The sequence below is a fragment of the Rhodotorula toruloides genome (assembly GCF_000320785.1).
Source record: "Rhodotorula toruloides NP11 unplaced genomic scaffold Scaffold24, whole genome shotgun sequence".
Taxonomy (NCBI): Eukaryota; Fungi; Basidiomycota; class Microbotryomycetes; order Sporidiobolales; family Sporidiobolaceae; genus Rhodotorula; species Rhodotorula toruloides.
The window spans coordinates 81,428-105,525 of record NW_015622984.1 but is presented as its reverse complement, the minus strand read 5'-3'; the positions used below and the strand labels follow the sequence as shown (position 1 = coordinate 105,525).

General features: G+C 61.3%; 11 protein-coding genes and 1 pseudogene across 12 annotated transcripts in view; 7 read left to right on the top strand and 5 right to left on the bottom strand.

Annotated features, from left to right (window-relative positions):
* Nucleotides 1–844: 844 nt before the first annotated feature.
* Nucleotides 845–4,161, top strand: RHTO_03927 (vacuolar ABC heavy metal transporter Hmt1; the record flags this gene model as incomplete). The annotated part of the gene is made up of 8 exons (XM_016417595.1): nucleotides 845–1,982; nucleotides 2,039–2,403; nucleotides 2,466–2,615; nucleotides 2,676–2,781; nucleotides 2,840–2,896; nucleotides 2,957–3,501; nucleotides 3,561–3,634; nucleotides 3,693–4,161. The coding sequence occupies 8 exons, from the start codon at nucleotides 845–847 to the stop codon at nucleotides 4,159–4,161; spliced, it is 2,904 nt and encodes a 967-aa protein (XP_016271002.1).
* A 33-nt stretch (nucleotides 4,162–4,194) lies between these two features.
* On the bottom strand, nucleotides 4,195–5,320 carry RHTO_03926 (zinc finger, MYND-type protein; the record flags this gene model as incomplete). The annotated part of the gene is made up of 3 exons (XM_016417594.1): nucleotides 4,195–4,899; nucleotides 4,955–5,149; nucleotides 5,204–5,320. The coding sequence occupies 3 exons, from the start codon at nucleotides 5,318–5,320 to the stop codon at nucleotides 4,195–4,197; spliced, it is 1,017 nt and encodes a 338-aa protein (XP_016271001.1).
* Nucleotides 5,321–5,646: 326 nt separating this feature from the next.
* On the bottom strand, nucleotides 5,647–7,041 carry RHTO_03925 (cytoplasm protein; the record flags this gene model as incomplete). The annotated part of the gene is made up of 6 exons (XM_016417593.1): nucleotides 5,647–5,760; nucleotides 5,822–6,188; nucleotides 6,249–6,399; nucleotides 6,461–6,537; nucleotides 6,597–6,672; nucleotides 6,735–7,041. 6 exons carry the CDS (start codon nucleotides 7,039–7,041, stop codon nucleotides 5,647–5,649), a joined length of 1,092 nt encoding a protein of 363 aa, XP_016271000.1.
* A 491-nt stretch (nucleotides 7,042–7,532) lies between these two features.
* On the top strand, nucleotides 7,533–8,730 carry RHTO_03924 (NmrA-like domain containing protein; the record flags this gene model as incomplete). Its single annotated transcript, XM_016417592.1, has 4 exons — nucleotides 7,533–8,034; nucleotides 8,098–8,171; nucleotides 8,257–8,530; nucleotides 8,609–8,730. The coding sequence occupies 4 exons, from the start codon at nucleotides 7,533–7,535 to the stop codon at nucleotides 8,728–8,730; spliced, it is 972 nt and encodes a 323-aa protein (XP_016270999.1).
* Nucleotides 8,731–8,984: 254 nt separating this feature from the next.
* RHTO_03923 (glutathione S-transferase) lies at nucleotides 8,985–9,975 on the top strand (the record flags this gene model as incomplete). The annotated part of the gene is made up of 4 exons (XM_016417591.1): nucleotides 8,985–9,015; nucleotides 9,084–9,135; nucleotides 9,219–9,387; nucleotides 9,451–9,975. 4 exons carry the CDS (start codon nucleotides 8,985–8,987, stop codon nucleotides 9,973–9,975), a joined length of 777 nt encoding a protein of 258 aa, XP_016270998.1.
* A 176-nt stretch (nucleotides 9,976–10,151) lies between these two features.
* Nucleotides 10,152–12,049, top strand: RHTO_03922 (elongation factor 1-gamma; the record flags this gene model as incomplete). The annotated part of the gene is made up of 8 exons (XM_016417590.1): nucleotides 10,152–10,175; nucleotides 10,441–10,572; nucleotides 10,630–11,366; nucleotides 11,458–11,559; nucleotides 11,618–11,662; nucleotides 11,737–11,801; nucleotides 11,863–11,976; nucleotides 12,039–12,049. The coding sequence occupies 8 exons, from the start codon at nucleotides 10,152–10,154 to the stop codon at nucleotides 12,047–12,049; spliced, it is 1,230 nt and encodes a 409-aa protein (XP_016270997.1).
* A 280-nt stretch (nucleotides 12,050–12,329) lies between these two features.
* On the top strand, nucleotides 12,330–14,309 carry RHTO_03921 (elongation factor 1-gamma; the record flags this gene model as incomplete). The annotated part of the gene is made up of 9 exons (XM_016417589.1): nucleotides 12,330–12,353; nucleotides 12,604–12,741; nucleotides 12,804–12,942; nucleotides 13,032–13,629; nucleotides 13,721–13,822; nucleotides 13,884–13,928; nucleotides 14,000–14,064; nucleotides 14,124–14,237; nucleotides 14,299–14,309. The coding sequence occupies 9 exons, from the start codon at nucleotides 12,330–12,332 to the stop codon at nucleotides 14,307–14,309; spliced, it is 1,236 nt and encodes a 411-aa protein (XP_016270996.1).
* Nucleotides 14,310–14,641: 332 nt separating this feature from the next.
* RHTO_03920 (maltose O-acetyltransferase) lies at nucleotides 14,642–15,703 on the top strand (the record flags this gene model as incomplete). The annotated part of the gene is made up of 5 exons (XM_016417588.1): nucleotides 14,642–14,832; nucleotides 14,951–15,061; nucleotides 15,128–15,235; nucleotides 15,300–15,474; nucleotides 15,575–15,703. The coding sequence occupies 5 exons, from the start codon at nucleotides 14,642–14,644 to the stop codon at nucleotides 15,701–15,703; spliced, it is 714 nt and encodes a 237-aa protein (XP_016270995.1).
* A 143-nt stretch (nucleotides 15,704–15,846) lies between these two features.
* RHTO_03919 (actin binding protein) lies at nucleotides 15,847–17,567 on the bottom strand (the record flags this gene model as incomplete). Its single annotated transcript, XM_016417587.1, has 8 exons — nucleotides 15,847–15,955; nucleotides 16,031–16,265; nucleotides 16,344–16,446; nucleotides 16,502–16,565; nucleotides 16,664–16,886; nucleotides 16,947–17,324; nucleotides 17,422–17,449; nucleotides 17,523–17,567. The coding sequence occupies 8 exons, from the start codon at nucleotides 17,565–17,567 to the stop codon at nucleotides 15,847–15,849; spliced, it is 1,185 nt and encodes a 394-aa protein (XP_016270994.1).
* A 1,091-nt stretch (nucleotides 17,568–18,658) lies between these two features.
* RHTO_03918 (TPR domain containing protein) lies at nucleotides 18,659–20,981 on the bottom strand (the record flags this gene model as incomplete). The annotated part of the gene is made up of 9 exons (XM_016417586.1): nucleotides 18,659–19,090; nucleotides 19,151–19,309; nucleotides 19,365–19,484; nucleotides 19,564–19,911; nucleotides 19,988–20,113; nucleotides 20,169–20,242; nucleotides 20,313–20,349; nucleotides 20,433–20,630; nucleotides 20,688–20,981. 9 exons carry the CDS (start codon nucleotides 20,979–20,981, stop codon nucleotides 18,659–18,661), a joined length of 1,788 nt encoding a protein of 595 aa, XP_016270993.1.
* A 356-nt stretch (nucleotides 20,982–21,337) lies between these two features.
* On the bottom strand, nucleotides 21,338–23,073 carry RHTO_03917 (3-oxoacyl-(acyl-carrier-protein) reductase; the record flags this gene model as incomplete). The annotated part of the gene is made up of 11 exons (XM_016417585.1): nucleotides 21,338–21,412; nucleotides 21,484–21,497; nucleotides 21,609–21,658; nucleotides 21,735–21,844; nucleotides 21,913–21,985; nucleotides 22,066–22,105; nucleotides 22,188–22,276; nucleotides 22,403–22,587; nucleotides 22,648–22,736; nucleotides 22,822–22,851; nucleotides 22,914–23,073. 11 exons carry the CDS (start codon nucleotides 23,071–23,073, stop codon nucleotides 21,338–21,340), a joined length of 915 nt encoding a protein of 304 aa, XP_016270992.1.
* A 382-nt stretch (nucleotides 23,074–23,455) lies between these two features.
* The window catches only part of RHTO_03916 (hypothetical protein), a pseudogene marked incomplete at both ends in the record, with an annotated part of 1,857 nt that continues 1,214 nt past the window's right edge, over nucleotides 23,456–24,098 (top strand). Inside the window, 3 exons of the mRNA in view lie at nucleotides 23,456–23,543; nucleotides 23,782–24,009; nucleotides 24,069–24,098. The exon at nucleotides 24,069–24,098 is cut by the window's right edge and continues 985 nt beyond it. The product of the transcript in view is annotated as an uncharacterized protein (mRNA). The remainder of the gene's footprint in view (nucleotides 23,544–23,781; nucleotides 24,010–24,068) is intronic.

The window sequence follows — 24,098 nt, the reverse complement described above, 5'->3', positions numbered from 1 at the left end:
ATCGTGCTGATTGCTTAAACGTTGCAGAGGACGCGAAAGAACGAGGAGAGACGGTTCGGAGTTGGCCAAATGCACTCGAGAGGACTCTTCGCTCGTCTCCTCGCAGCGCGATTGCGAGTACGGTCCCGTCGTGCAGTCCACACTCGCCTCAGGCGCATACTCGCGAGCCATTTGCGGCAGATCACGCGAGTTGTGAGCGGAGGGGAGGGGATGAAGCGAGGAAAGTCTGGCCAGAAAGCGACACAGCGGCTTGAGACGGCGCGATGGCTCAAACTGCCGACGCCTCAAGAGACGTCTGAGCACCTTGAGCAGATTGGTGCCAGCAGTTAGCCCGCCCACGTCAAGGAAGGACCAGCGACGCCTCCCACAGCGGGTTCTCAGCCCATTTGTCGGCCTCCGCACCGTGCAGAGCCCCGCTGTCCGTCCGTACATGCTGGCAAATATCCTCCAGCCTCCCGCCAGCGTGCCCACGGTCCCCGGCCTGCGCCATCTCCATCTGTCCCTGCTGACGTCGCGAGAGCTTGAGCGGGCGCGATGAGCTAGATGTCGTCGTCGAGCGGTCGAAGGAGCATAACAGGCTAGTCAATAACACGTTGATAGCCACTGCAAGCAAGCAGACGGCTCCGCCTGCGCGATTTTCGCGGGTCGAGCGATGCTGGCGCTGCGAAAGAGCTCTCTTCCCTCGACGACTCGCTGCCACTCTGCTCGGATACGCTCAAGAGGCTCGCTAGGACTCGAAGACACTCGACAAACTTCGACAACACCGACGGGCTCAACGCCAGCTTGTACGGACGATCCGCCGACCGCTCCCCACCTCCTCGCAAGCGAGGGAGACTCGCTCATCATGTCTCCGCCAACCGACCTCGACACGCTCTACACGACGCTAGTCGACCTGCGGCTAGCCCTACCTGTCGTCTTACTCGCCCTCCTTGGCATCCGATGGCTGTCCAAGGCGTTCTTGGCTTGGATGGAGAGGGTTCAGTCTGGCGGTTGGATGGCGGAGGAGGACGTCTATTCGCCGCCTGAGTCCGACGTTGCGACGGCGAGCAAGGCGCAGGACGGCGAGGAAGACGGAGACGACGTCACGCCCGTGGTCGTCAAGGGACGAACAGTTCGAAAGGCCGTCGTCCTCACGCTCGAGGGACTCGTCGCGGCGACGTATTTTGCGGACGGCGTCGCACAGGTCATTGCGACGCTTGTGACGTCGCACTTTACGCCGTCGGATCGCCTGTACGGAAACATCGTCCCGTACAGCGCAGGAGGACTTGCTGCGTACGCCTTGCTCGGGATCGGGATGGCGTACGAGGCCAAGTTGAGCAGGAAGGACCTCGACATCACGTCCGAGGCGGGGACGTGGCCGACGCTGTACCCGCGAGTCATCTCGTTCGCGGCCGTGACGGGCGAAGCGGTCATGCTTGCGACTTTCGCTCGTATCGTCGTCCGCGACCCTACTATCGACTCGCGACACGCCATTCTCCCCATCATCCACCTCTCCATCGCCTCGTTCCGCATCCTGCTCCTCCTCACCGTCCTCGCCTTCCAGTTCTCCTTCCTTTACCGCTCGACCTACCTTCCCTCGCACGGTGTTCCACCTTCTGAGCGGACATCCCTCCTCAACGGCTCGACTCCGCTCAATGGCTACTCCGCCATCCCCAGCCCGGGCGCACCCTCCGTCCTCCGCGGCACCCGCCTCCCCAGCAACCGCCCACCCGATCCTAAATCCCTCTCCATCCTCACCCTCTTCCAGCGCGTCAAACTCCTCTTCCCCTACCTCTGGCCCTCGCGCTCCTACGTCCTGCAAGGCCTCGCACTCGTCTGCTTCTCCCTCATGCTCCTCAGGCGATACGTCAACGTCCTCGGACCGATCTACTTTGGCCGAATCATCTCCGACCTTGCGTACCAGCGCCCGCCGTTCTTCAATATCGGCATCTACGTCCTCATCCAGTTCTTGCAGGACTCGAACAACATGCTCTACCGGTATCGTGAGTCGCGCGCCCGCCTCTCACAGTTACACGCAACTGACGGCCTCTCCGCACAGTCTGGCTGCCAATCGAGCAGTACTCTGAGCGCGAGATGGCTCTCATGTCGTTCGACATCCTCCTCAACCTCTCGCTCTCGTACCACACCAAGCGACGAACAGGCGAACTCCTGCGCATCCTCTCCCGCTCAGAAGCAATCAACGACTTCTTCGAACTCCTCCTCTTCTCCTTCGTCCCGGTGCTCATCGATTTGCCCGTCGCTTTCGTCGTCATCTCGGTACGGTACGGAGCGACGATTGTTGCGGTGGTCACGTTCGTCTCCGCCATCTACGTTGCCACGTCTGTCACTCTCGCCGAGTCGCGCACCAAGCTCTACCGCAAGCTGCGGGACGAGTCGCAGTTCATGCACCAGCTCAAGAGCGACGTGCGTGCTCCGTCTTGCCTCCCTGCCTCTCTCTCTCTCGCTAACTGGGACGACGCTCGCAGGTCCTCTTCAACTGGGAGACGGCCAAGATTTTCACCAGCGAGGCGTTCGAGATGAAGCGTCTCCGAGACGCCATGTGGCGCTACCAGAAGGGCTACTTCCGCGTCTACTCGAGCTGGAACTCGCTCTCGCTCTTGCAGAACTCGATCACCGTGCGTCCCGATCTTTCTCTTCCTTTCGATGAGTAGGGCTGATCGGTATGCGTGCATTAGGCCTTCGGACTTCTTGTCTGCTCGTTCATCCTTGCGCAACGGGTCGTCACGGGCGAGATGGACGTGGGAAACTTTGTGGCCTTCGTTAGCTACCTCAATGCGCTTTGTACGTATGGTCTACTCCATCTCGACCTTGTGTCCGCACTGACGAGATCGCCTCGCAGACTCGCCGCTCAACCAGATCAGCTCGCTTTACCGCCGAGTCATGAACAACGCCGTCGGTGCGTCTCCCACAATCCCCTTCGCTCTCGAGCTCCCCACTGACATCGCTCACTCCGCAGACACCGAACAGCTGATCGACCTCCTCAACGAGGAGCGGGAGATCAACGACCGACCGGGTGCCATCGACCTCGAGATCGACCCGTCCGTCGGCGCCGACATCGAGTTCAACGACGTCCGCTTCAGCTACGGCAAGGAGGCGACGAACTCGGCGGACGAAGTCGAGGTGCTCAAGGGTATCACGTTCAAGGTCCCGCGAGGCAAGAGCGTCGCGCTTGTTGGACCGTCGGGCGGCGGGAAGAGCACGATTACCCGGCTGTTGTTCCGCTTCTACGACGTCAAGAGCGGGTCGATCAAGATCAACGGCACCGACGTGCGCGACTTGACGCAGCGGTCTCTCCGCGCTCAGATCGGCCTTGTCCCGCAGGAGACGGTCCTCTTCAACTCGTCCGTCCGGATGAACATCGCCTACGGCGGCATCAACAGGCTCGACGAGCAGGGCATGGGAGGAGAGGACTTGACGATGGAGAAGGTCGTCGATGCGGCCAAGGCGGCAGCGATGCACGACCGGATCATGAGCTTCCCGCAGCAGTATGAGACGCTTGTGGTGCGTCTGCCGTCCCTTCCGTCCGCGACTGTTGCTGACAGTTATGGTCTTCTGCGCAGGGCGAGCGAGGCATGCGGTTGTCCGGCGGAGAGAAACAGCGAGTCGCGATTGCTAGGACTCTGCTCAAGGACCCGTACGTCCAGTCTGCACTCCTTCCGCGGCTCTCCCGCTGACACTCGCACCTCGCGCAGCCCGATCCTCATCCTCGATGAGGCCACTTCCGCTCTCGACACCTTCAACGAGCGCATCGTCCAGGCCCGCCTCCGCGAGCTCTCGCAGGGCCGCACGACGCTCACCATCGCTCACCGCCTCAGCACCATCATCGACAGCGACATCATCAATGTGCTCAAGGAGGGCGTCATCGTCGAGAGCGGTTCTCACGCCGAGCTGCTCGAGCTGGGAGGCGTGTATGCCGAGCTGTGGAAGAAGCAGATTGAGGGACAGACGCCTTCCGTGCCAGCTTCCGTCGCGGCAACGCCGAACGGCGCCGCCAGCCAGTCTCGAGCGGCCTCGCCTACCCCGCCCGCCGTCGACACGCCCGAGACGGCGTCGTCGGTAGCAACTTCCGAGCCGACGGCGCCCTCGACAGGCGCAAGCAGCGGCGTGAACGGGTCGAGCGGAGGAGGGAAGAAGCGCAAGGGTGGGAAGAAGCGGCGGTAGAACAGACAAGCGTGCGAGTTGCAACTCTCCTTGCTAAACATCGTGAACCAAGACCTTATCGCCCTTGAAGATGACCTTACTGTCTCCCGTGAAAGCCGTCAACCGTGCAGCGTGATTGCCCTCGCCACCAAGGAAATTGAGCGACTCGAAGTGGCGGATCAATTCGTTGGCGGATGCGGCATACGAGACTGCGCTGCGAATCGCCACGTGGACGCGAGACTTGACGATGCGCATGCGATTGATGATGTCGGGACTGTCCTTGTTGGGGTTGTACTTGAGTGCTGAGTAGATTGCGAGGAGACGCAAGGCGCCGTCGAGGCGACTGTGCCACACCGCTTCTGGTCCGATGTTGGGACCGAAGCGTTTCCAGGTGCGGGCGACAGAACCGACGTGCATCCAAGCAGTGGGCTCGAATGGAGGGACTTCTTCGCCGTCGGCGAAGGGATGACCGTCTTCGTCGCTGTCGGCGCTCGAGTTCGAGTGCGCGTCGTCCTCCGTTCCGCCGTCAGGTCCAGCAACAGCTTCCACTCCGTCGCCCTTGAATGCCGCATCTGAACCTTCCGCCGCGCTCTCGCTTCCGACCGTGTCGTCGTCGTCCTCCGGAAGCTGATCGCGGAAATTCTCCATCATGCCGTAGTCGCGGGCGCGGATCAAGTTGCCGCGAAGCTCGGCAAGGAGGAAGGACCGCCTTGGCTCGGAGATAGTACAGTCGTCCTTTTGCAGCTCAGCGAGAAAGTCCTGCGTATGGCACTCCGTGAGCAAGCGGCAGCGGCGAGCGCGCAGCGCGACTGACCGGAAGCGTCTCTTCACCCTTCATCAAGCCGTCATGCGCGAGCTGCTCCGGCCAGTTCCATGGCCGCGACATTGCGCCGTCTTGCCCGCCGTCGAGGAAGATCGTGAGAAGCCACCAAAGTTCGACGTCGGTGAGCGGGGCGTGCGAGAACGTTTTGCCCTTGTTGCGGCAGAGCCACTTGTGCGTCGACCACACCTGCGTAAGCGAAGCGTTAGTCTTGACGGCATGGAGAGGGAGGGAGCGGCGTACGAGTCGTTGACACTCGGGCGAACACAAACGGATCTCCTTGCAGGCGCCGCACTTCTTGGTCGTGCGGTTGTCGCACACAGCACAGAGTTCAGCAAAAGATGACGGAGCTGTAGCCATGCGCAGTGGAAGTAAGCGGAGTGCGAGAGCAGGAGGAAAGAGGAGAACGCAGAGGTCAAAGCGAACAAAGACGCCGGACTTGCCGACGCTGCGGACGCGAGGTAGAAGCGAAGCTTGGGCGAAGCGAATGTGAAGTATCGTGAACATGCGCTGTAGTGGGAGTGAGTGGCCGGAAGAGCGTGCAAGGGATAGCGCACCGCCTTGGCCTTCGCAAAGTTAACGAGTTCCGTAGCACTTGCATCCGCCGGCGTACGACCAGACGAGCTGGAAGCTCGCACCACAATCAAGAGTAGAGTCGACGCGTGGAATCGCAGTGCACCCACCAGCTACCGCCCGCCCATGCCCCCTCCGCCAAACATCGAGGCCATCATGTCCATCAGCGGGTTGCCCGCGCGCTGCGGCTTGAGCCCAAAATGGATCTCACCGAGCGCAGTGAGGCCCTGCGAGAAGTCGAAGCGTGAGCAGGTGGCAATGAGAAGAGCAAGCGACACGCCGACTCACCTCCCTCACCTCCGGCGCCCGCATCCACGGGACCTGCCTCTCGTACTTCCCGACCAAGCTCTGCCACACCTTTGTTCCAGCACCTCTCTGCGCCCTCCACTCGTTCCCGACCTTGACTTTCTCGACCGCCTCGCCGACGCCAGCCTGGACGTCGCGAATGACGAGCTGGAGGAAGTTGAGCGAGGCGAGTTTCGTGACGACGATCTCGTCGCCGGACGGAGGAGCGGAGGTCGAGGTGGCGAGCGGAGAGGAGGGAGGAGGGTAGGGGAAGGAGACGACGCGGAGGGTTGGGTAAGCGGCAAGGACGAGGGCGAGGAAGTGCGAGAGGAAGGTGCGGGCGGCGAGGATGAAGGACGACTCGAGGTAGCTGCGTGCGAGGGCGAAGCGTCAGTTGCGGGCTTATCAACTTATGGACGCGGCGGCGCACCTCAAGGTCCCGCGCGCAGCGTAACGACCGACACCGCACTCCTTCTCCGGATCAAGCTTCGACCATTCGAACATGACGTTTGCGAGCGTCTGTGCCGCATCTTGCGAAGGGCAGACGAGCAGGTGAAGCGAAGCTTGGTGGTAGTCGCCCTCTGCGAGAATGCTTGAAGTCAGTTTTGACTGGAGAGGCGAGGGAGACAGAGGCGAGTTCACCCTTGAAGAAGGTCTCTCCCAGGTACTGATGAATCTCCATGTCGCCTGCAGCGCCCGACCCGGTCTTTGCGCTCCATCTGCGAGACGCAAGCGTTGTCAGCGAAGCAAAAGTCGGAAGGACTCGAAGGAAACGCACGCAAAGATGGCGTCCGTCAGCGTCTTCCTCCACGCTCCGGCAGGTCCCGTCAACGCGATGAGCTGGATGAGCTTGGCTGCGGAATCGACGATGTGTCAAGCAGACAGGAAAGGGAAAAGAGGGGAGAGAACGACGGACCTCGCTCGTCCTTGCCGCAGCCGACCTCCCTCGCGGTCCACACGTCATCGACGAGCATCACACCGAGGTCGACCCCACTGCCCGTCTGTCCATTCTCAAGCAGCTTCCTCGCAGCGTCCCACAACAACTCGGCAGCCTCCTGCGCCTTCTTGTCGTACGGGAGGACAGTTCCGGCGGGCGGCGGGTTGCGTCGAGGAGGTGCAAGAAGACGTGTCGCGGACGTGCGGGCCTTCTGATGCGCAGAGTAGAAGTCGCCGGACGCGAGATGGTCGAGGACTTGCTGGTGGGCGGAGGAGACAGCAGACATGGCTGGGGCGGTTCAAGCGGGTGTGCTTAGGCTCAAGCAAGGTCTGGATAGCGTGTAAACGAGGTCTAGCTTGCTCTCAGCGATTGAGTGCGTTGTTGTTCGTGCCAGACCTCCTTGCGAGGATGACGGGGAGGGTTGGACCTCTCGCACTCGCTCACCTCGCTCGAAGGGACAGCTGGACACCGGGACAGCTCTCAATCTGGCTGTACAACGCCCTCTGCCACTCTCAGCTTGCCGAAGCCTGTTCTCGCGACTCCCGACCGTCTCGCAATTCTCATCACTGACACGCCCGCCAGCTCGTGCAACCGCTTGAGTGGGCCAATGCGCATCATCAGTGGGCATTGAACTGACTCGCAGGACCGTGGACCCCGAGCAGGCCCGAAAAATCTTGTCGCGGGAGGAGACGACGCCATGACGATAGTTCGGGGATGAGGAGCACACTCGCTCGCTCGCTCTCCTTCTGCTCCTGCTCTTTCACTAATATTACCGCTATGTCAGACGACGCTCCGTATACCCGCCTCGCTTTGTTCGGCGCAACAGGCCAGATTGGCGCATCCATCTTGCACGCTCTCCTCCTCTCCAGCTCCCCCGGCTACGAACCGCACATCAAGGTCTTCCTGCGCGCCGAGTCGTACGCCAATAAGGCACAGACGATCCCTGAGCACCCGCGTGTCGAGAAAGTCAAGGCGGACTTTGGGAACGTCGAGGAACTGGCGGAAAAGCTGAAGGGCGTCGAGGCGGTTGTGTCGGCGCTGAACGGACCGGGAATCGACGCGCAGTACAAGATCCTCGATGCATGCGCCGAGGCAGGTGTCAAGCGCTTCCTGCCCAGCGAATACGGGAGCGAACACCCATGGCGCAAGCCTGGCGACGACTGGACGCACACGCATCCTTATTTCGACATCAAGGCGCGCTTCAAGGAGTATATGTACCTCCACCCGGCAATGGTGAGCGGGAGGATGACCTACACGATCGTCGGAGTGGGCGACCTTTGTGAGTACTGCCTTTCCGCTCCATCTCCGGGACTCCGTCGCTCACCGCACGCCGCACATACAGACGATCAACCAACGGAAAAATACTGGATTGCCTGGGCACAGCAGAAGCTGCCCGACACCTACGTCTTCCCCATCGTTGCGGACCCTTCCTCCAAGCAAGCGCCTCCGCTTGCTACCAGCCGCTTCTCTCGCTGACGCTCGGGCTTTCGGTAGATACGAGATCACCAACATTCAGGACATGGCGCAATACATCGCTGCCCTCCTCGCCCGACCCTCATCATCGAAGGACTCGCATCTGAACTTTGTCTCGGACGTCGTCAGTCAGCAAGAGATTGCCGACATGCTCAAGGAGGTCACGGGCAAGGAGGTTAAGCCGGACTATGTGACGGAGGAGCAGGCGCATGGGTATATTGCGAACCCGGAGACGATTCCTGAGCGGGCGAAGCAGTCGAGGTTTGCGGCGGATTTCTGGTACATCGTGCGGTTGCAGCAGGGTGCGTTCCTCTTACCCTTCCTTCTCTTTAGTGCTTTTAGACTGACTCTCCTCTCCATCACCTCGTTATTGTGGGCAGGAACGAACAAGTTCCGCCGACACCCCTCCCTCATTCACAACAACCGCTTCCCGGAGATCAAGACGACTCCGCTGCGGCAGTACTTGCAGCGGATTGTGGAGCAGAATAAAGCCGGCCAGTAGAGCGAGCGGCAAGCTGGAATGTCAAGTCGGAAGTCGCGACCTTCTCAACGTTTGCGAACGACTCCGCTGCTTCGTCTCGCTGTCTTCTCTCGCCTCGCGTCCTCAAGAGCTCGACGTTGCTCGCTCGTCGCTGCTCTCGACTGCGGATACGACCGTGCTCAGCTTAGTCACGAAGTGGGGACCGCGCGGCGGAACGTCCGTGGGAGTTCTCCCTCCTCCTCTTCGCTCTTGTGCAAGCTCACACACCTCGCGCGATGGAGCTCGCTTACTGGGCTGGCATCCGCGGTGCGTGACGCTCCTTGCGCCGCGCTCGTCGCGCTCGCTGATTTACCCCCACATCCTCGTCGAATCAGGCCTGGCGTACCCTATCCAGCTCTTCCTGGAGTCGCACGGCATAGAGTACAAGTACACAGCAATCAAATACGACATACGTCCTTCGCTAGCCGCTTCTCCTTGCACCGCTGACCTACGCAACACTCGCAGCGCAGCACCTGGACTGTCGACAAGCGCGAGGGCAGGATCAACTTGAAGGAGATCCCATTCCAGTGCTTGCCGGTGTTGAAGGTCAAGGATGAGGAGAGCGGCGAGACGGTGGCGCTGGGAGAGACGCATGCGATCTTGCGCTATCTCGAGGCGAAGTACGGACCGCAGCAACAGGTGCATTCCCTTCCTCTTTGCATGTCGAAACGCGATGTGCTGATGCACCTCTGCATCCCGCAGCTCTCGCTAGTCACTCAAGCCCGCGTCGACGCCCTCTTCTCGCACGCCGAATTCTTCATCGAGCGTACCTTCTACCGCTCCGCCTCTCGCACCTGGCTCGAGCCTCCGGAGCGCGACGAGGCCATTGCCGAAGTCTACATGCCGTTCCTGCGGAGCATGGAGAACGCGTTGCAGGACAAGAAGGTCGTCGAGGCGCTTTGGCACAAGTCCGAGGGACAGAACGGCGCACGCTTGCCCAGCGCAGCAGCGTGCTTCGTCGCCTCAGCATTCACGATGTTGACGGACATCATGCCGTACTCGCTCGCGCGGTCGTCGACCTTGAAGAGCAAGACGGACGGAGCGGTCAAGACGCTAGCCAGCCAGTTTCCGGCGTGCGACAAGCTGGTCACCGACGTCGAGGCGTGTCCGGGGGTGAAGGAGTGGCTTGGAGGCGTCACGGACGAATGGAGTCTGTCGCCGCCGTTCGCGGCGCAGTTAGTTCGCGAGGCGGCGGAGCGGTGGGACAGAACTCGCGCCGGGCAGTAGCGGTATGGCCGGTAATGCGAGGAGCAATATCTGTGACTCCGTTCAGCGAAGCAAGAGGACCCAGCGAGACGTGAGAGCGGGAGAGCAAGTCGACCGGGGCGAAGGAGCTTGAGCTCGACGGGCGGCGCACCTTCTCTCCCTCCCTCACCCTGCTCAGCTCGTCTTCCTGCTCAGAAATGGCTGCTCTCAAGATCTACGGCGTACGTCAATGCTCTCTGACCCGCGCCGTTCTTCCAGCTGCTCTCGTCGCTGTTCTGCGCCGCCTCCACAAGTTCTGGTCGATGGAGGATGGGTACACAGATCTGGCGGACCGGACCCTGTCGTGGTGTCACAGGACGCTCAAACAGGTGGCAGAGAGAGTCTAGTAGGAGCGGCGCAGCGGAAGGAGGTTGCGGGAGGCTCACTATCGCTCAACACCACCTCTTCCCCCTCCTCGCCTTACTTACACGACTCTTCTCGCCACAGGTTGGTCCCCGCACCACCATCCCCCGCATTGCGGCTCAGTACGAGGGCTTGAACCTCGAGTACGTCGAGACCAACCCTCACGCTGAGGGCGGTGTCGGCGCCGCTTACATCGAGAAGTTCCCTCTTGGCCTCGTGCGTTGTCTCCTACCTCCTGCCGCCTGCCGTAATGCTTACCCGACTCTCACGCAGGTCCCTGGCCTCGAGCACGGTGACTTCAAGCTCACCGAGAGCATCGCCATCTCCTCGTACCTCGCTTCCCTCGAGAACAAGGCCAACCTCCTCGGCCAGACCAAGGAGCAGGCCGCCGATGTCCTCCGCTGGGCGTCGTGGGCCAACGCCGACCTCATCTCGACCCTCGTCTCGTGGTTCGCCCCCCTCACCGGCTCGCGCCCCTACCAGAAGCCCCAGGTCGAGGCTGCCAAGGAGAAGACCTTGAAGCACCTCGCCTACCTCGAGAAGGCCCTCTCGACCCGCACCTTCCTCGTTGGCGAGCGCGTCACCCTCGCCGACATCTACGTTGCCGAGGTCCTCTCGTTCGGCCAGCGCTTCGTCCTCGACGCCGAGTTCCGCAAGGCGCACCCCAACACCCTCCGCTTCTGGAACACCGTCGTCCGCCAGCAGCCCTACACTGCCGTCATCGGCGCTTTCCCCACCCAGATCGAGACCGCCATCGTCTACACGCCCCCCAAGAAGGAGACCAAGCCCAAGGCCGAGCAGCCCGCCGCTGCGCCCAAGCCCAAGGCGCCCGCTGCTGCCGCCGAGGAGGAGGACGACAAGCCCGCCGAGCCCAAGGCGAAACACCCGTGCGAGGCCCTCGGCCCTGCGCAGTCGTTCCCGCTCGACGAGTGGAAGAGGCAGTACTCGAACAACGACACCCCCGTCGCGATGAAGTGGCTCGACGAGCACTACAACGCGAACGACTACAGGTGCGTTCCCGCGTGCCGAAACGCTCGTTTCCGCCACCATGGCCTCGTTAGTACCTGTCATGGCCCGTCTGACGTCTCACCCGGTTTGCAGCATCGTCCGCTGCGACTTCAAGTACAACGAGGAGCTCACCCAGACCTTCATGTCGGCGAACCAGTGCACTGGCTTCCACACCCGTCTCGAGGCGTCCCGCAAGTGAGTTCTCAACTGCGAGTCGTGTTCCAGGTTCAGTCTCTGATGGCGCTCCACGCAGGTTCCTCTTCGGTTCGCTTAACGTCTACGGCACCTCGGGCAACTCGTGCGCTGGCTCTCTCGCATCTCCATCGCTGTTTGGCGTTGCTGACCGTTGCCTCGCATTCTGCGCCTCTGCAGCAAGATCATCGGTGTCTACATGATCCGTGGCAATGACTGGAAGGCTGTCTTCGACGTTGCTCCCGGTAAGTTCGCTCCTTTCCCGCTCAATCGTGCTCCTATGGCTGACCCTTAGCCTCGTTGCAGACTACGAGTCCTACAACTTCACCATGCTCGACTACAAGACCGACCGCGAGCTCGTCGAGAAGGTCTGGTCGTGGGAGGGCGAGGTTGAGGGCCTCACCGTCGCCGACGGCAAGAGTGCGTCCGTTTCTCCTCTGCTCTTGTCCTCGCCTCGTTCTGACCGCCTCTTCGCTACGCAGTCTTCAAGTAGACGGTTATATGCTTCCCCTAAGACGCATCGTTGTGACAATAGAGCCTGTATGGGTCGGCAATGAATCGGTTCGACAGGAACTCGGTCGCGGAGAGTCCGTTCTTGACGTCCGCTCGCTCTGCAGGCTTCCTGCTTTCATAGTGGTTTCCTTTGGACTTTTCAGCACTGTCTGCGAGAGCGCAGCCTGTCTCGTACGAGTTGCGACTCCTTCTCCTCGACCGCTCGCTCCTCGCAACTTGTTGCTCCAGCACTTCGCTCTTCTCGCTTCATTACAGCCAAGATGTCGTTCGCCACTGTCTACGGTGTGCGCTCAGACTTTCTCGGTGCTGCTCAGACACGCGCACGGCGAGGGCACGGCGGGGAACACGTTCGGATTGCTGGGGGAAAGCGATGAAGCGAGGCTCGATGGCGAGGACTGCCGGGACGCTGTGGAAGAACATGCGGGCGTATTAAGGGCTCAGGACTGCCTTCAGCTGGCTTGGCGGCCCACACAATCGCGTCGACGCCGTTGCGACCCCTGCCACCGACTGACGATTTCCCATCTCGCTCAACAGTTCGAGGGCAACCCGCGCACGCGCGTCCAGCACATTGTCGCCAAGTACGAGGGCATCCAGCTCGAGCACGTCGAGACGAACCCGATGGCGGAGGGTGGTCTCCCTGCCGACTACACCGCCAAGTTCCCTCTCGGACTCGTGCGCTCTGCTCCTCTCTAAGGCTCGAAGAACAACGCTAATCGCGTAAGGGTGGTTGACAGATTCCGGCGCTTGAGAAGGGCGACTTCAAGCTCACCGAGGCGATCGCTATCGCGACCTACCTCGCCTCGCAGCAGAACAAGGCTGGTCTCCTCGGCAAGGGCAAGGAGGACGCCGCCGACATCCTCCGCTGGTCCTCGTGTGCGTGCAATTTAGTGCTGTGTCGCACGGAACAGGCTGTCTCACGAGGGCGACTCGACGAACGAATCTGACGACCTCGAGTTTCGCAGGGGCCAACGCCGACCTCCTTCCCTCGATCGCTGCTTGGTTCCGCCCTCTCAAGGGCCTCGTTCCTTACCAGAAGCCTCAGGTCGAGGCCGCCAAGGCCAAGGCGATGAAGCACCTCAACTACCTCGAGAAAACGCTCGCGGCCCGCACCTTCCTCGTTGGCGAGCGCATCTCGCTCGGCGACATCTTCACTGCCGCCGTCCTCTTCCGCGGCTTCGAGAATGTCCTCGACGCCGAGTGGCGCAAGCAGAACCCCAACACGATGCGCTACTGGAACACCGTCATCCACCAGGCTCCCTTCTTCGAGGTTATCAAGACCGAGCCGACTCTCATCGAGACCGCCATCGTCTACACGCCCCCAAAGAAGGAGACCAAGCCCAAGGCCGAGCAGCCCGCCGCTGCGCCGAAGCCCAAGGCGCCCGCTGCTGCCGCCGAGGAGGAGGACGACAAGCCCGCCGAGCCCAAGGCGAAGCACCCGTGCGAGGCCCTCGGCCCTGCGCAGTCGTTCCCGCTCGACGAGTGGAAGAGGCAGTACTCGAACAACGACACCCCCGTCGCGATGAAGTGGCTCGATGAGCACTACAACGCGAACGAATACAGGTGCGTGCCCGCGTGCCGATACGCTTGCCTCAGCTCGACTAGTCCTCTTTCCACGCTTTACGGCCCGTCTGACGTCTCCCACGGCTTACAGCATCGTCCGCTGCGACTTCAAGTACAACGAGGAGCTCACCCAGACCTTCATGTCGGCGAACCAGTGCACTGGCTTCCACACCCGTCTCGAGGCGTCCCGCAAGTGAGTTCAGCCAGCTGCTCGTCTCCTTTCAGGTTCAGTCACTGATGGCGCTCTCACACAGGTTCCTCTTCGGTTCGCTTAACGTCTACGGCACCTCTGGCAACTCGTGCGCGGCTTCATCACATGTCCATCGCTTTGACGTTGCTGACCTCTGCCTCGCATTCTCCGCCTCTACAGCAAGATCATCGGTGTCTACATGATCCGCGGCAACGACTGGAAGGCTGTCTTCGACGTCGCTCCCGGTGGGTCTGCCTCCTCCCGCCTCTAAAGGCTCAGCAGCTGACTTCTCGTTGCGTCGCAGACTACGAGTCCTACAACTTCACCATGCTCGACTACAAGACCGACCGCGAGCTCATCGAGAAGGTCTGGTCGTGGGAGGGCGAGGTCGAGGGCCTCACCGTCGCCGACGGCAAGAGTGCGTTCGCCTCCCTCCTCCAGCACGCCTCGCTAGCGCTAACGCGTCCACGCTCTCGCAGTCTTCAAGTAAGCGGTTCTTGCGGTCGAGATCGAAAAGGAGTAGCAGTCTCTCGTTTGCAACGTCTCTCTGGCTGTCCACGTGTTCGCCGTCTCTGCGCTTCTCTCGCTCCTGCTATTGTTCTGTTCACCTGTACAACTGGTCGCGCTGCTTCGGGACGTTCGTTCGGCGTCCACCACTCCCTCACTCCGCGCACCTTGGCGTCCACCATCTCTCTGCTCTCCCTCGCGCCGCTCTTCGCTTGTGCTGCTTTCCTGAGTTCTACACAGCTTGTACTGAACGCTCTCGCATATCCTGCCGCTCTCTCGTACCCTCAGACCCGACCACCCTCGACTCCCCACATCATGGCGAGCAAAGGAACGTGGAACGGCATCAACCTGGCGGAGAATTACGCCCGCATGCAGCGTGGCGAGCTCTACACAGCGTTCACGCCGGACTTGACCGCGCTGAGGAGGAAGGCGGCGCAGGCTTGTGCGGCGTACAACCGGGAGGCGACTGAGGTCTCGCGGCGCCAGCAGGTCGAGCTTCTGCGAAAGTGCGTCGTGTGAATTCTCTCATAGATAGAACGAAGCTGAATGCGAGCGCGCAGGTGCGTACCGAGGCTGCCGACCTCACATTCTCCCCGGCGAAGCTGACCTTTCTTGCGAGCGCAGGTGTATTCCGACACTTCCTGAACTCCCGCCAGCGCAAGAAGGAGAGGACGAGGACGAGGCTTTGAAGGACTTCCCGTGGTTTGAGCCGCCCTTCAAGGTCGACTATGCCGAGTAGGTTACTTCTCTTCGAGTTCCGCGAGCGCATCCCTCGCTGATCGCCTCGTCTTCCACTCTCAGGCGCTTTGAGGTTGGTCGCGGCACGTTCGCCAACTTCAACCTCGTCGTCCTCAATACGTGCAAGGTGACCATCGGCTCAGGCTGTCTATTCGGACCCAACGTCGGCTTGTACGTCCGCCCTCGTCTTGTCACGCTGGCCAGCCGTGCTTAAGCCGCTCATCTGACATCGTAGGTACTCCGCGACGCACCCTATCGACCCCGCCATCCGCCAAGGCACCGCAGGACCCGAACTTGGCGGACCCATCGACATCGGCGACAATTGCTGGTTCGGCGGTTCCATCACGGTCCTCCCGAACGTAAAGATCGGTACAGGAGTCGTCGTCGGAGCTGGGAGCGTCGTGACCAAGGTGCGTACCGCGATCTTAGTTGCTCGCGCTTGCTACGACCGCAAGCTTCCTCTCTCGCACCTATGCCGGAAGCTCACTCTTCGCTCCCCCCTCCGCACAGTCCGTCCCGCCCTTCGTCGTCGTCGCCGGTGTGCCCGCGAGGATCATCAAGAAAGTCGAGTCGGAATGGGCGACAGCGTACTTCAAGGAGCACCCGGAGGAGGAGTGGTTCCCGCCGGCGAAGAAGTAGCGTAGCGCGCGCTTTCGGGTCTAACAGACACTTGTGGCCGAGCTTTAGTGGCGTAGAATACGAGTCACCTGCCTTCTCCTTCGAGCCGCATGTGGGATGATTCGTGCAGCGCAGTCTTACAATACCCGAAGCAGCAAACTCGCTCATTCCCGAGCCCCGAGCTTCGCCAGGGAGCGCGGGCCCTCTTCCTCCCACTCAGCCCGCGACACCCAAAATGACTCCTGGTCCTTCATGATGTCAGCAAGTACCGCCCTGCAGGTCATTCGTGAAGCGTCGTCAGTATCACACGACGCTTCAGAGGACGCGAGAGAGCGAGAGGGGACGTACCCGCCGAGGTAGACCATGTGCTTGCGCCGAGGCGGATCCTCGATGCGGATCTTGAACTTGTCGAGCCTCTCGGGGTTGTTGTGCAGCACCCGCGAGAAGTACAGCTGCTTCATCTCCTTCTCGAGGCGCGACGGCAGGCCCGGGTACATCGACGAGCCGCCCGAGAGGACGATGTGCTTGTACAGCTCGCCGCGGATGTCAACCGGCGCCGCTTGGACCGTGTTGAAGAGCATCTCTGCAGTGTACGAATGTGTGAGTGAGTGAGCTGGGGAGCGGACGAGGGCGAAGGAGGCAGAAGGAAGGAGGGACGAACCGGCAACACCCGGCTGCTCAACGTCGACGAGGTGGGGCTGGAACATGCACTCGGGCGCCTCGAACCGCTCCGAGCCGACCTTGATGACGCGTCCGTCGGGGAGCTGTAGCGAGCGGAAGATCAGTTACGGCCGAAGAAGCGGAAAAAGTGAGACGCACCTCGTAGTTCTCGACGAGGACGGTCGTCTCCTCGCTTAGTCGCTTGTCGAGGTCGAGATCGTAGCTGCACAGCGGACATTTTAAGTACATTGCTCATTCGCTCCGAGGTCCCCCGCAAGCACCGCGGTTGAGCGAGACCAAGTCAGACGAGCGCGCACTCACCTTGTGTAGCACAACTTCTCCTTGATCTGCCTGACGGTCTCAAAGTCCGCCGTGCGGTTGAACGCATATCCGCGCATGAGGAGAAGCTTGATGAGGTAGCGGGTGACGTCGCGGCCGGCGACGTCGAGACGCTTCGTGAGGTGAGGGAGGGCGAATCCTTCGTAGACTGGGACGATGTGAGTGACGCCGTCTCCCGAGTCGACGACGACGCCAGACTGAAGGCCTGCGAGGATAGCGAGCGTGAGCGGGCGAGGAATGGAGAAGGAAAGGGAGCGGGGCGCACCCTGCGCGTAGAGCGTCAAGACGGCCTGAATCGCGACATAGATCCCGCCAAACTGGTAGTCCTCGAACATGACCTCCGCCATCTTCTCCCTGTTCTTGAGCGGGTTCATCGGCGGCTCGGTTAGGAGGATCTTGCGGTCGCGCGTGTCGACCTTGAGCTTCTCGCGGAACGTGTAGTCCCACAAGATCTTCATGTCATCCCAGTTTTTGACTATTCCGTGCTCCATCGGCTGCGAGAGCTGCAGGTACGAGCGGTACTCGGACGCGAGGTCGCCGACCATGATGTCCTGAATCGCGGACATCTCGGTGTTCTGGCCCCGCTCTTCGGCGCGCAGGATGGGTCGACCGATGATGGAGGGGAAGGTGTGTGCCGGGAAGTCTGCGAGAGTGGATGAGCAAGCTTAATTGCGACATAGCTCGGCAGACGGGCTACTCGTCGAGCAAGTTGCCCGTCGTTTTAAGGACGCGCCACTTACTGGAGCCGGCATAACCGCACTTGACAAACTGCACATCGCCGGACGAGCGATTGCGGTTTCGTCAGCGAAAGGCTGGAGGAACAGGAGGACCGCGGACGCACCCCGGTACCGTTGTCAACGACGAGAGGCGTGTCGTATTCGGCCATGTTGAGCCGGCTTCAGGCGTGAAGGGTGGGCTGCGAACGAAGAGCGGAAAGGGTCAGCGCTGGAGTTACTGCGTAAACAGTCTGGGTTGTCGACGGAGGCGAACTTGAGGGCACGACAAGCGGGTTGAACAGACTCGTCCACTCGGTCAGATGCGCTCGCGCAGGTGCTCCTACGCCAGCAAACCCGCGCGTCTCGGCCCTTTTTTGGCCTCGACACCGAGTGCACCACCTCATCCGAGAGGACCGCAAGTTCGCGCAACCGCTCGTGTCCAGCTGAAAGCTCGCCCGTCTCTCGCATCCTTCCCATCACAAGGACGAGACCGTCGAGCATGGCCTGTCGAGCCGTGCCCAATCCGCCTCGACCTCTTCGTACCCCTCCACCGCACAGCCCCCGCAAGTCCTCCTCACAGCATCGCCGGCCCCGCCCGAGCAGACACCCATCACTCCAGTCCCCGTGAATAATCTGACGAGACTCACGCGGCTCTGGGCGGGCGTAGAGGCGAGTTCGAGGATCGGGCGAGGTGGGGAGATGACGCGGGTGGACGAGGAGAGCTGGCGAGCGGACGTTGATGCTGCTGAAGTGTAGCTCTGTATCTCGTAGCTATGTACCAAGCTCTGAAGCTAGCAAGCGAGCAGGTTGGGGCGAGGTGAGCGAGACGAGGCAAGGACTTCGGCGAGAGCGACGAGCGAGGAGAAGTTCGAAGCAAAGGTCAACGAGCGGGCGTGTAGGCGTGTAAGCGCTTGCAATGCCTAGACAGACACTCTAAGATCCTGTCCTGGAAGCATCAGTGCCCTTGCGCTTGCTGTGTCACGACGAAGAGCGGTCGCAGCAGTCTCCTGTCAGTCTGGCAGGTCTGGGGGACGAAGATAAGGACCGATGCAGTGTCTATGGCACCCTTAACAGGCGGATCCAGCCGCTCGATGACCATACATCCCGCAGAGAGAGAATCGAACAAGAGACAGACAGAGGGGCAGAGTCGAAAGCCGCCAGGGCTTGACCTCCTCGATCTGCGCAAATGAGGGTCAGCACCGTTCGCGTCAGGTAAGAAGACGGTGTGACGCACATGATGACCAGCCAGCTCATACCGCCCCTACGCACTCCCACCCGCATTCGCCTTCCTCTCCCTCCTCCCCTCCCTCTCCTTCCCCTTCCCCTTCTCCGCCCTCGCGTCCATCTCACCGGCTCCGAGCCCCGAATCGTCCTTAACAGCCCACCACGCCTCTCCTCCCCTCCCCGCTCCGAGCCCAAGTCCTCCTTCGCTTCCCTGCCGCGCGAGCGAGAGACCCTCCTCTTCGTCTTGATCCTCGTCTTCCTCGTCTTCTTCGCGGACGACTTCGAGCTCGTCTGGCGATGAAGCGGTGCGGAGACGAGGTGGTGCGCGGGACTGGGAGGGAGAGCTGGAGGAGAGTTGGGGAGACGAGGCGGAGAGGCGGATCGTTCCTCTTCGGCCGAAGTGGGCCGATGAGCGTGAGTGCGAGCGCGTGAGACGGTCGAATGTCGAGGAGGGCATGAGCGTCGCGGCCTGTGAACAGACCGTGTCAGCTTCCTCCCTTCGCGAGCGGACAAAGTGAGGGGAACGCACCTCTGTTAGGTACTTGTCCGCCAAAAACGCCTCCTCCTCCTCCTTCGAGCCCAGCACCAATGACTCCTTCGACTCCTCACCTCGCATCATCTCCGCCATTCGGACAAGACAAGCTCCCTCCGCCTTCTTCTCCTTCGCATCCGCAAAGAGCTTTCTCGCCTGTGTCCAACCCGTGTCAGTTCAGGCGAGTCAATGAGGAGGAACAATGACGCACCTCGGCGAGGTAGTCCAGCGCGAGCTCCTTCGAGCGGACTTTGAGCATGACGAGCGAGAGGCGGTAGTATGTCCATGCGCAATCCGTATTCGAGCCAGCCTTGAGGAAAAGGTTGCTGGCCTGCATCACACGACAAGCCGCGGCCATCAGCATGCACAGCTCAAGCGTACGTGCCGAAGCGAGCAACTGAAGGACGCACCTCCTCAAACTCCTTGACGGCCCTCTCCAACCCGCTCTTCTCCCTCGCGCCCCCTACACGCGCATAGATCTTCCCCATCTGATACCTACACTCCGCCTCGCCCTTCCTGTCTCTCATCTTCCTGAAGAGCGTCGCGGACTGGGAGAGGTACGCGAGGGCGCTTTGGGTTGGGTTTGGGGTGTGATGGGAGGTAGACGAGGACGTTGAGGCGCCGAGTGAGGGGAAGGAAGTCGTGGAAGAGGGCGCGGAGGGGTCGGGTGGAGGGAGGCGAGCGAAGAGGACGCCGCAGGAAAAGAGGCAATGCGCTTCTTTGAGCGTGTCGCCGAGCTTGAGGTACAACAAGAGGGCCTGTGCGATCCATCACGCCATAGCATCAGCTCTACGTGCGCGGTACGCGAGAAGAGGAGGTTCGCAGGCTACGCACCTGCTTGAAGAACCAGATCCCCGAATCCGGATCTCCCCCCTCACCCGCCGCAAACAAGTTCCCCAACTCGGCATAACACATCGCCTCTCGTCCTTCGTCCCCGCACTCGGCGAAGAGGATGGCGGCCTGCTCGACGCATCGCAATCAGCGAGAGAGGGAGAGGAGCGAGGAAGGAACGCACGGATTTGAAGTGGTCGGCGGCTTCGGCGATGGTGCAGCTGAAGAGACCGAGTTGGTACAGCGCTATTGCTTCCTCTGCGCGCGTGGGAGAGCCGGGTCAGCCCGCTCAGAGACGCTGGGCGCCGCAAGAGAAGTGAACACGCACTCGCAGTCTCCCCAAGAAAGTGAAACAAATCTCTCGCCTGTCCACCCACCAACCACCCATCAATCAGCCCCTCTCCTCCCCTCTCTCCCACATACCGAAGACTCTGAACTCGAGACGCACCTGCTCCAAACACCCCCTTGCCTCCGCCAATCCTTCCTCCGCCCTCTTCCTCCCCTCTCCTTTTCTTCGGGCGAGTCGGGCAGCTCTCCGACCCAACCGCACGCCCTCGTGCGCAAAACACATCCCCGCTTGCCAGAGCGCCTTGTCCCTTTTTTTCAGGTGTTTCGAGGAAGAGAGGGTCGAGAAAACTGCTGCTGCCTGTCCCCTTCCCCGCCGTCAGCCCCCGCGCGAGAGAGAGGGGAAAGGTGGACGTACTTGTCTGAAATGTAGAGTCGCAGCACGCGGATTATCCCTCGCGATCCCAACTCCAGCTTCATACAAGGCCTTTGCCTCCTCGAACGCCGCTCGTTCCACTTCTCTCTTCTCCCTCTTTCCTTTCTCCTCCTCGGTTGAAGCGAAGAAGGGCGAGTTGGCGTCGGTCTGTGAGAGGGAGGGCGAAGGACCGGGAGAGGGAGAAGAAGGGACGAGCGACGGGGAAGGCGGTGACAAACCCCTCGTCCGAACCCTCTCCAAACCGATTGGAGCTAGCAGCCCTGCACTCGAGGACATTCGCGCCCTCGGAGCGGCCCTTCGAGCGCCGTGGGAGGCGACAAGGGGGTTGAGAGATGAGAATGGAGTGGGACCCAGTGAGGGGGGGCGGTGCACGGGTCGCGAACGGCGTGAGACGCAGAGTCGAGCTTCGCGTGCGCCAGCGGCTGCGATGGAGAAGCTGGCGAGCTTCCCGAGCCTGCGGGAGAGCGACGACGAGCGTGAAGAGGGGAGCGAGAGCGACGTCCGGACGAGACGCGAGACTCGAGGACACTCTCTTTCGTAGGGGCTAGAGAGCACGATAAACTTCCTTTCAGACGCACTACAAGAACTGATAAGACTCCAGACGGCCGAAGGATGAAGAGAGGGAGGGAGAGTTACATGAATTGACCCGGGGCGACGGGTAGTGAGGAGCTGAGTCCTCCGTCGACGGGGAGGGCGATGCCGTTGACCTGTCGAGCCGTTCACAGCGGCGGTCAGCGGAGAGAAGAGGAGGGATAGGGAAGGGAAGGAGGCGACGTACGTAGGATGAGTCGTCTGCAAACGACAAAGAGCAATACAAGAAGCGAGCGTCAACGCTGTTGCCTCTACGTACCTCCTGAAGCTCATGAAGAGCGCTCAGGAGAAGGAGACGCAAGCCCGACGCACCCGACGCCAGCCACAACGCCGCCTGCGCAATCTCCTCCGGGATCCCAAACCTACGTTTGCACCACACCGTCCTGATCAGCTCACTTCCTCGATTCGTGTGAGGAGTGCGGAAGGGGGAGGACGCACCTCCTCAGCGGGTTCAACTGCCCGACCTTTCCCAACGTTCCCCTCTCCCTCGCACGGTCGAACGTGAAAGTAGTCATGCCCGTCTCGATCAAGCCGGGGCAGATGGCGTTCTGCGCCACGTGTTTGTCAGCTTGGGAAAGGTAGGAGAGGGGATAGGAGGGGAGGGGAAGGGACGCACGACGCGGATGTCGGTTCCGGCGAGGATTTGGGCAGAGGTGTTGGCGAGGTTGATCACCGCGGCTTTCGAGGCGCTGTGTCCGCCGATTTGGTCCCATCAGCGATCCATGCGGAAGGTGCGAGTGAGATGAGGAGAAGGAAAGGCTGGACGCACGAGTAATCTTGCGGTCCTGCACCGCTCCTCAATCCCGCAACTGCACAGCCCGACGCATCAATGAATCAACACTTCACCGTACTGAAGGGAACGGAATTCGACAATGTGAGAGTCGGACGCACCGGAAGCGGTCAAGACGATACTCCCTCCGCGCGCTTCGGGCGGGTTCTGCTTCATCGCGGCCGAGGCGTGCTTGACCGCCACGAAGCAGCTGTCCACTCACACGTCTCGTCAGTGCGAGTCACTTCAAAGAGAAAGCCAAGCTGGAGGGCCTTCTCTCGGGGATAGTGAGAAGGCCTCCTCCAGCATCTTATCCCAGCAAGCGCCCGCGACGCACCTAAGCACATTAACCTTCATAACCTGCATCACGCCCTCCTCGTCCAACCCCTCAAGGCTCATATTCGCCCCCGTCGTCCCCGCATTCGCAAAGAAGAAATCGAGCCGGCCTTGTTCTTTCAGTGCTTGGGCGCAGAGAGAGGAGATTGCGTCTGTGGAGGAGGCGTCGGCTGTGATGGGGGTTACCTGCCGCCATTGAGGGGTCAGGTGAGAAGGGAAGGAGGGGAGGAAGAGGGAGGGACGAACGGAGAGACCCGAGTGCTGAGACTCGAGTTCGTGTGCGAACTCGTCGAGGGTCGAGCCGTCGTAGTCGAGGACGTACAGCGCTTTGGCGCCTGTGCATTGACCCAACCTGTCTATCAGCCTAGCCCAAGAATGTCTTCCCGTGCAGCTGAGAGAGGGTCGAGGAGGGGAACGCACCTTCCCTGGCCAACAGCCTCGCCGTCGCGCGTCTACCGTGCATCGGTCCCAGTCAGCCCCACTCAGCAGACTCTCCCCGAGGGACTGCACATACCCGATGCCCTTCTGCGACCCGACGCCGGTGATGATCCCCACCTTGCCCTTGAACCTGTTCTGCGCGGGCGTTGTGTCGAAGTGGTGTTTGACTGCGTCGAGGCGTGCGAGAGTGCGGAATTGCTGTGCTTGTACGTCGGCTTTCGAGGGTGCTGGCATGGCTGGCGAGTGGTGAGAGGGAAAGAGGAGAAGCGAGAGTCGGGAGGCGAGGACGAGCCGGCTGCCGAGCGAGGAGCTGCGTGTGCTCGTGGGTGGATGGGAATACTGGCAAGTGTAATGAGATCACTACATTAGATTTGTACAGTATTCAGCCCATCCTACTCCTGTTGAAGAGCGCCGACCTTGTCCTCGTCGTCGCACTCGCTCACACCAAGACGACCGGCTCACTCACGGCCGACGGGGCTGCAGATACGCTCAACAGACTCACAACGACATTCTCTCCACTGCCACACCGCTCACCTTCACCCTCACCTTGCTCGCGCTCTTCCACCACCCCCTCGTCATCCCCCGAGGGACCCTCACCCGCCCATAGCGCCTCACGATGGACGGCGCACTCTTGCAGCAGATCCAGAAGGGCAAGGGGCTTAAGAAGACTCAGACGAACGACCGCTCGGCAGCGGCGGGAGTCGGTGCGTCCGCGTAACAGCGCTTCATCACTGGGTGTCGCCGAGGGGGATTAGAGAAGGCGACGAGGCCGGGAGGGTGAGGTTTGAGGCTCGGGAGAGTGTGTTACTGACGGTGTTGACTCCTTCCGTGACTCTACGACCCTTGCGCCACCCTCATTCGACTCGCTCGCTCGCACCCCCACCTCGCTCCTCCCAACTCGCTCACTTCGCAAACGCTCGTCCCGACTGTCCCCCTTGACAGGTCGCATAATCGACGAATCCGCCCCGAAGCGATCCGGCGCACCTCCCGTTCCTCGCGCAGCCGCTCCATCAACGCCGTCCGGAGGAGGAGGAGGAGGAGACGACGATGCTCCGAAGCCGCAGCAGCTTGCCGGTATCTTTGCGGGTGTGGGAATGCCGACCCTGAGGAAGACTGGAGCGCCGGGGGCCAGTTCACTCGGTAGTGGAAGCGGCGGCGGCGGAGGGGGAGGTGAGTTCGAGAGCGAATCGGATTCTCCTGTCTCTTTGGCTGACTTGCTTCCCGTACAGCCCCTCCCGCGCCAGCTCGTGCCTCCCCAG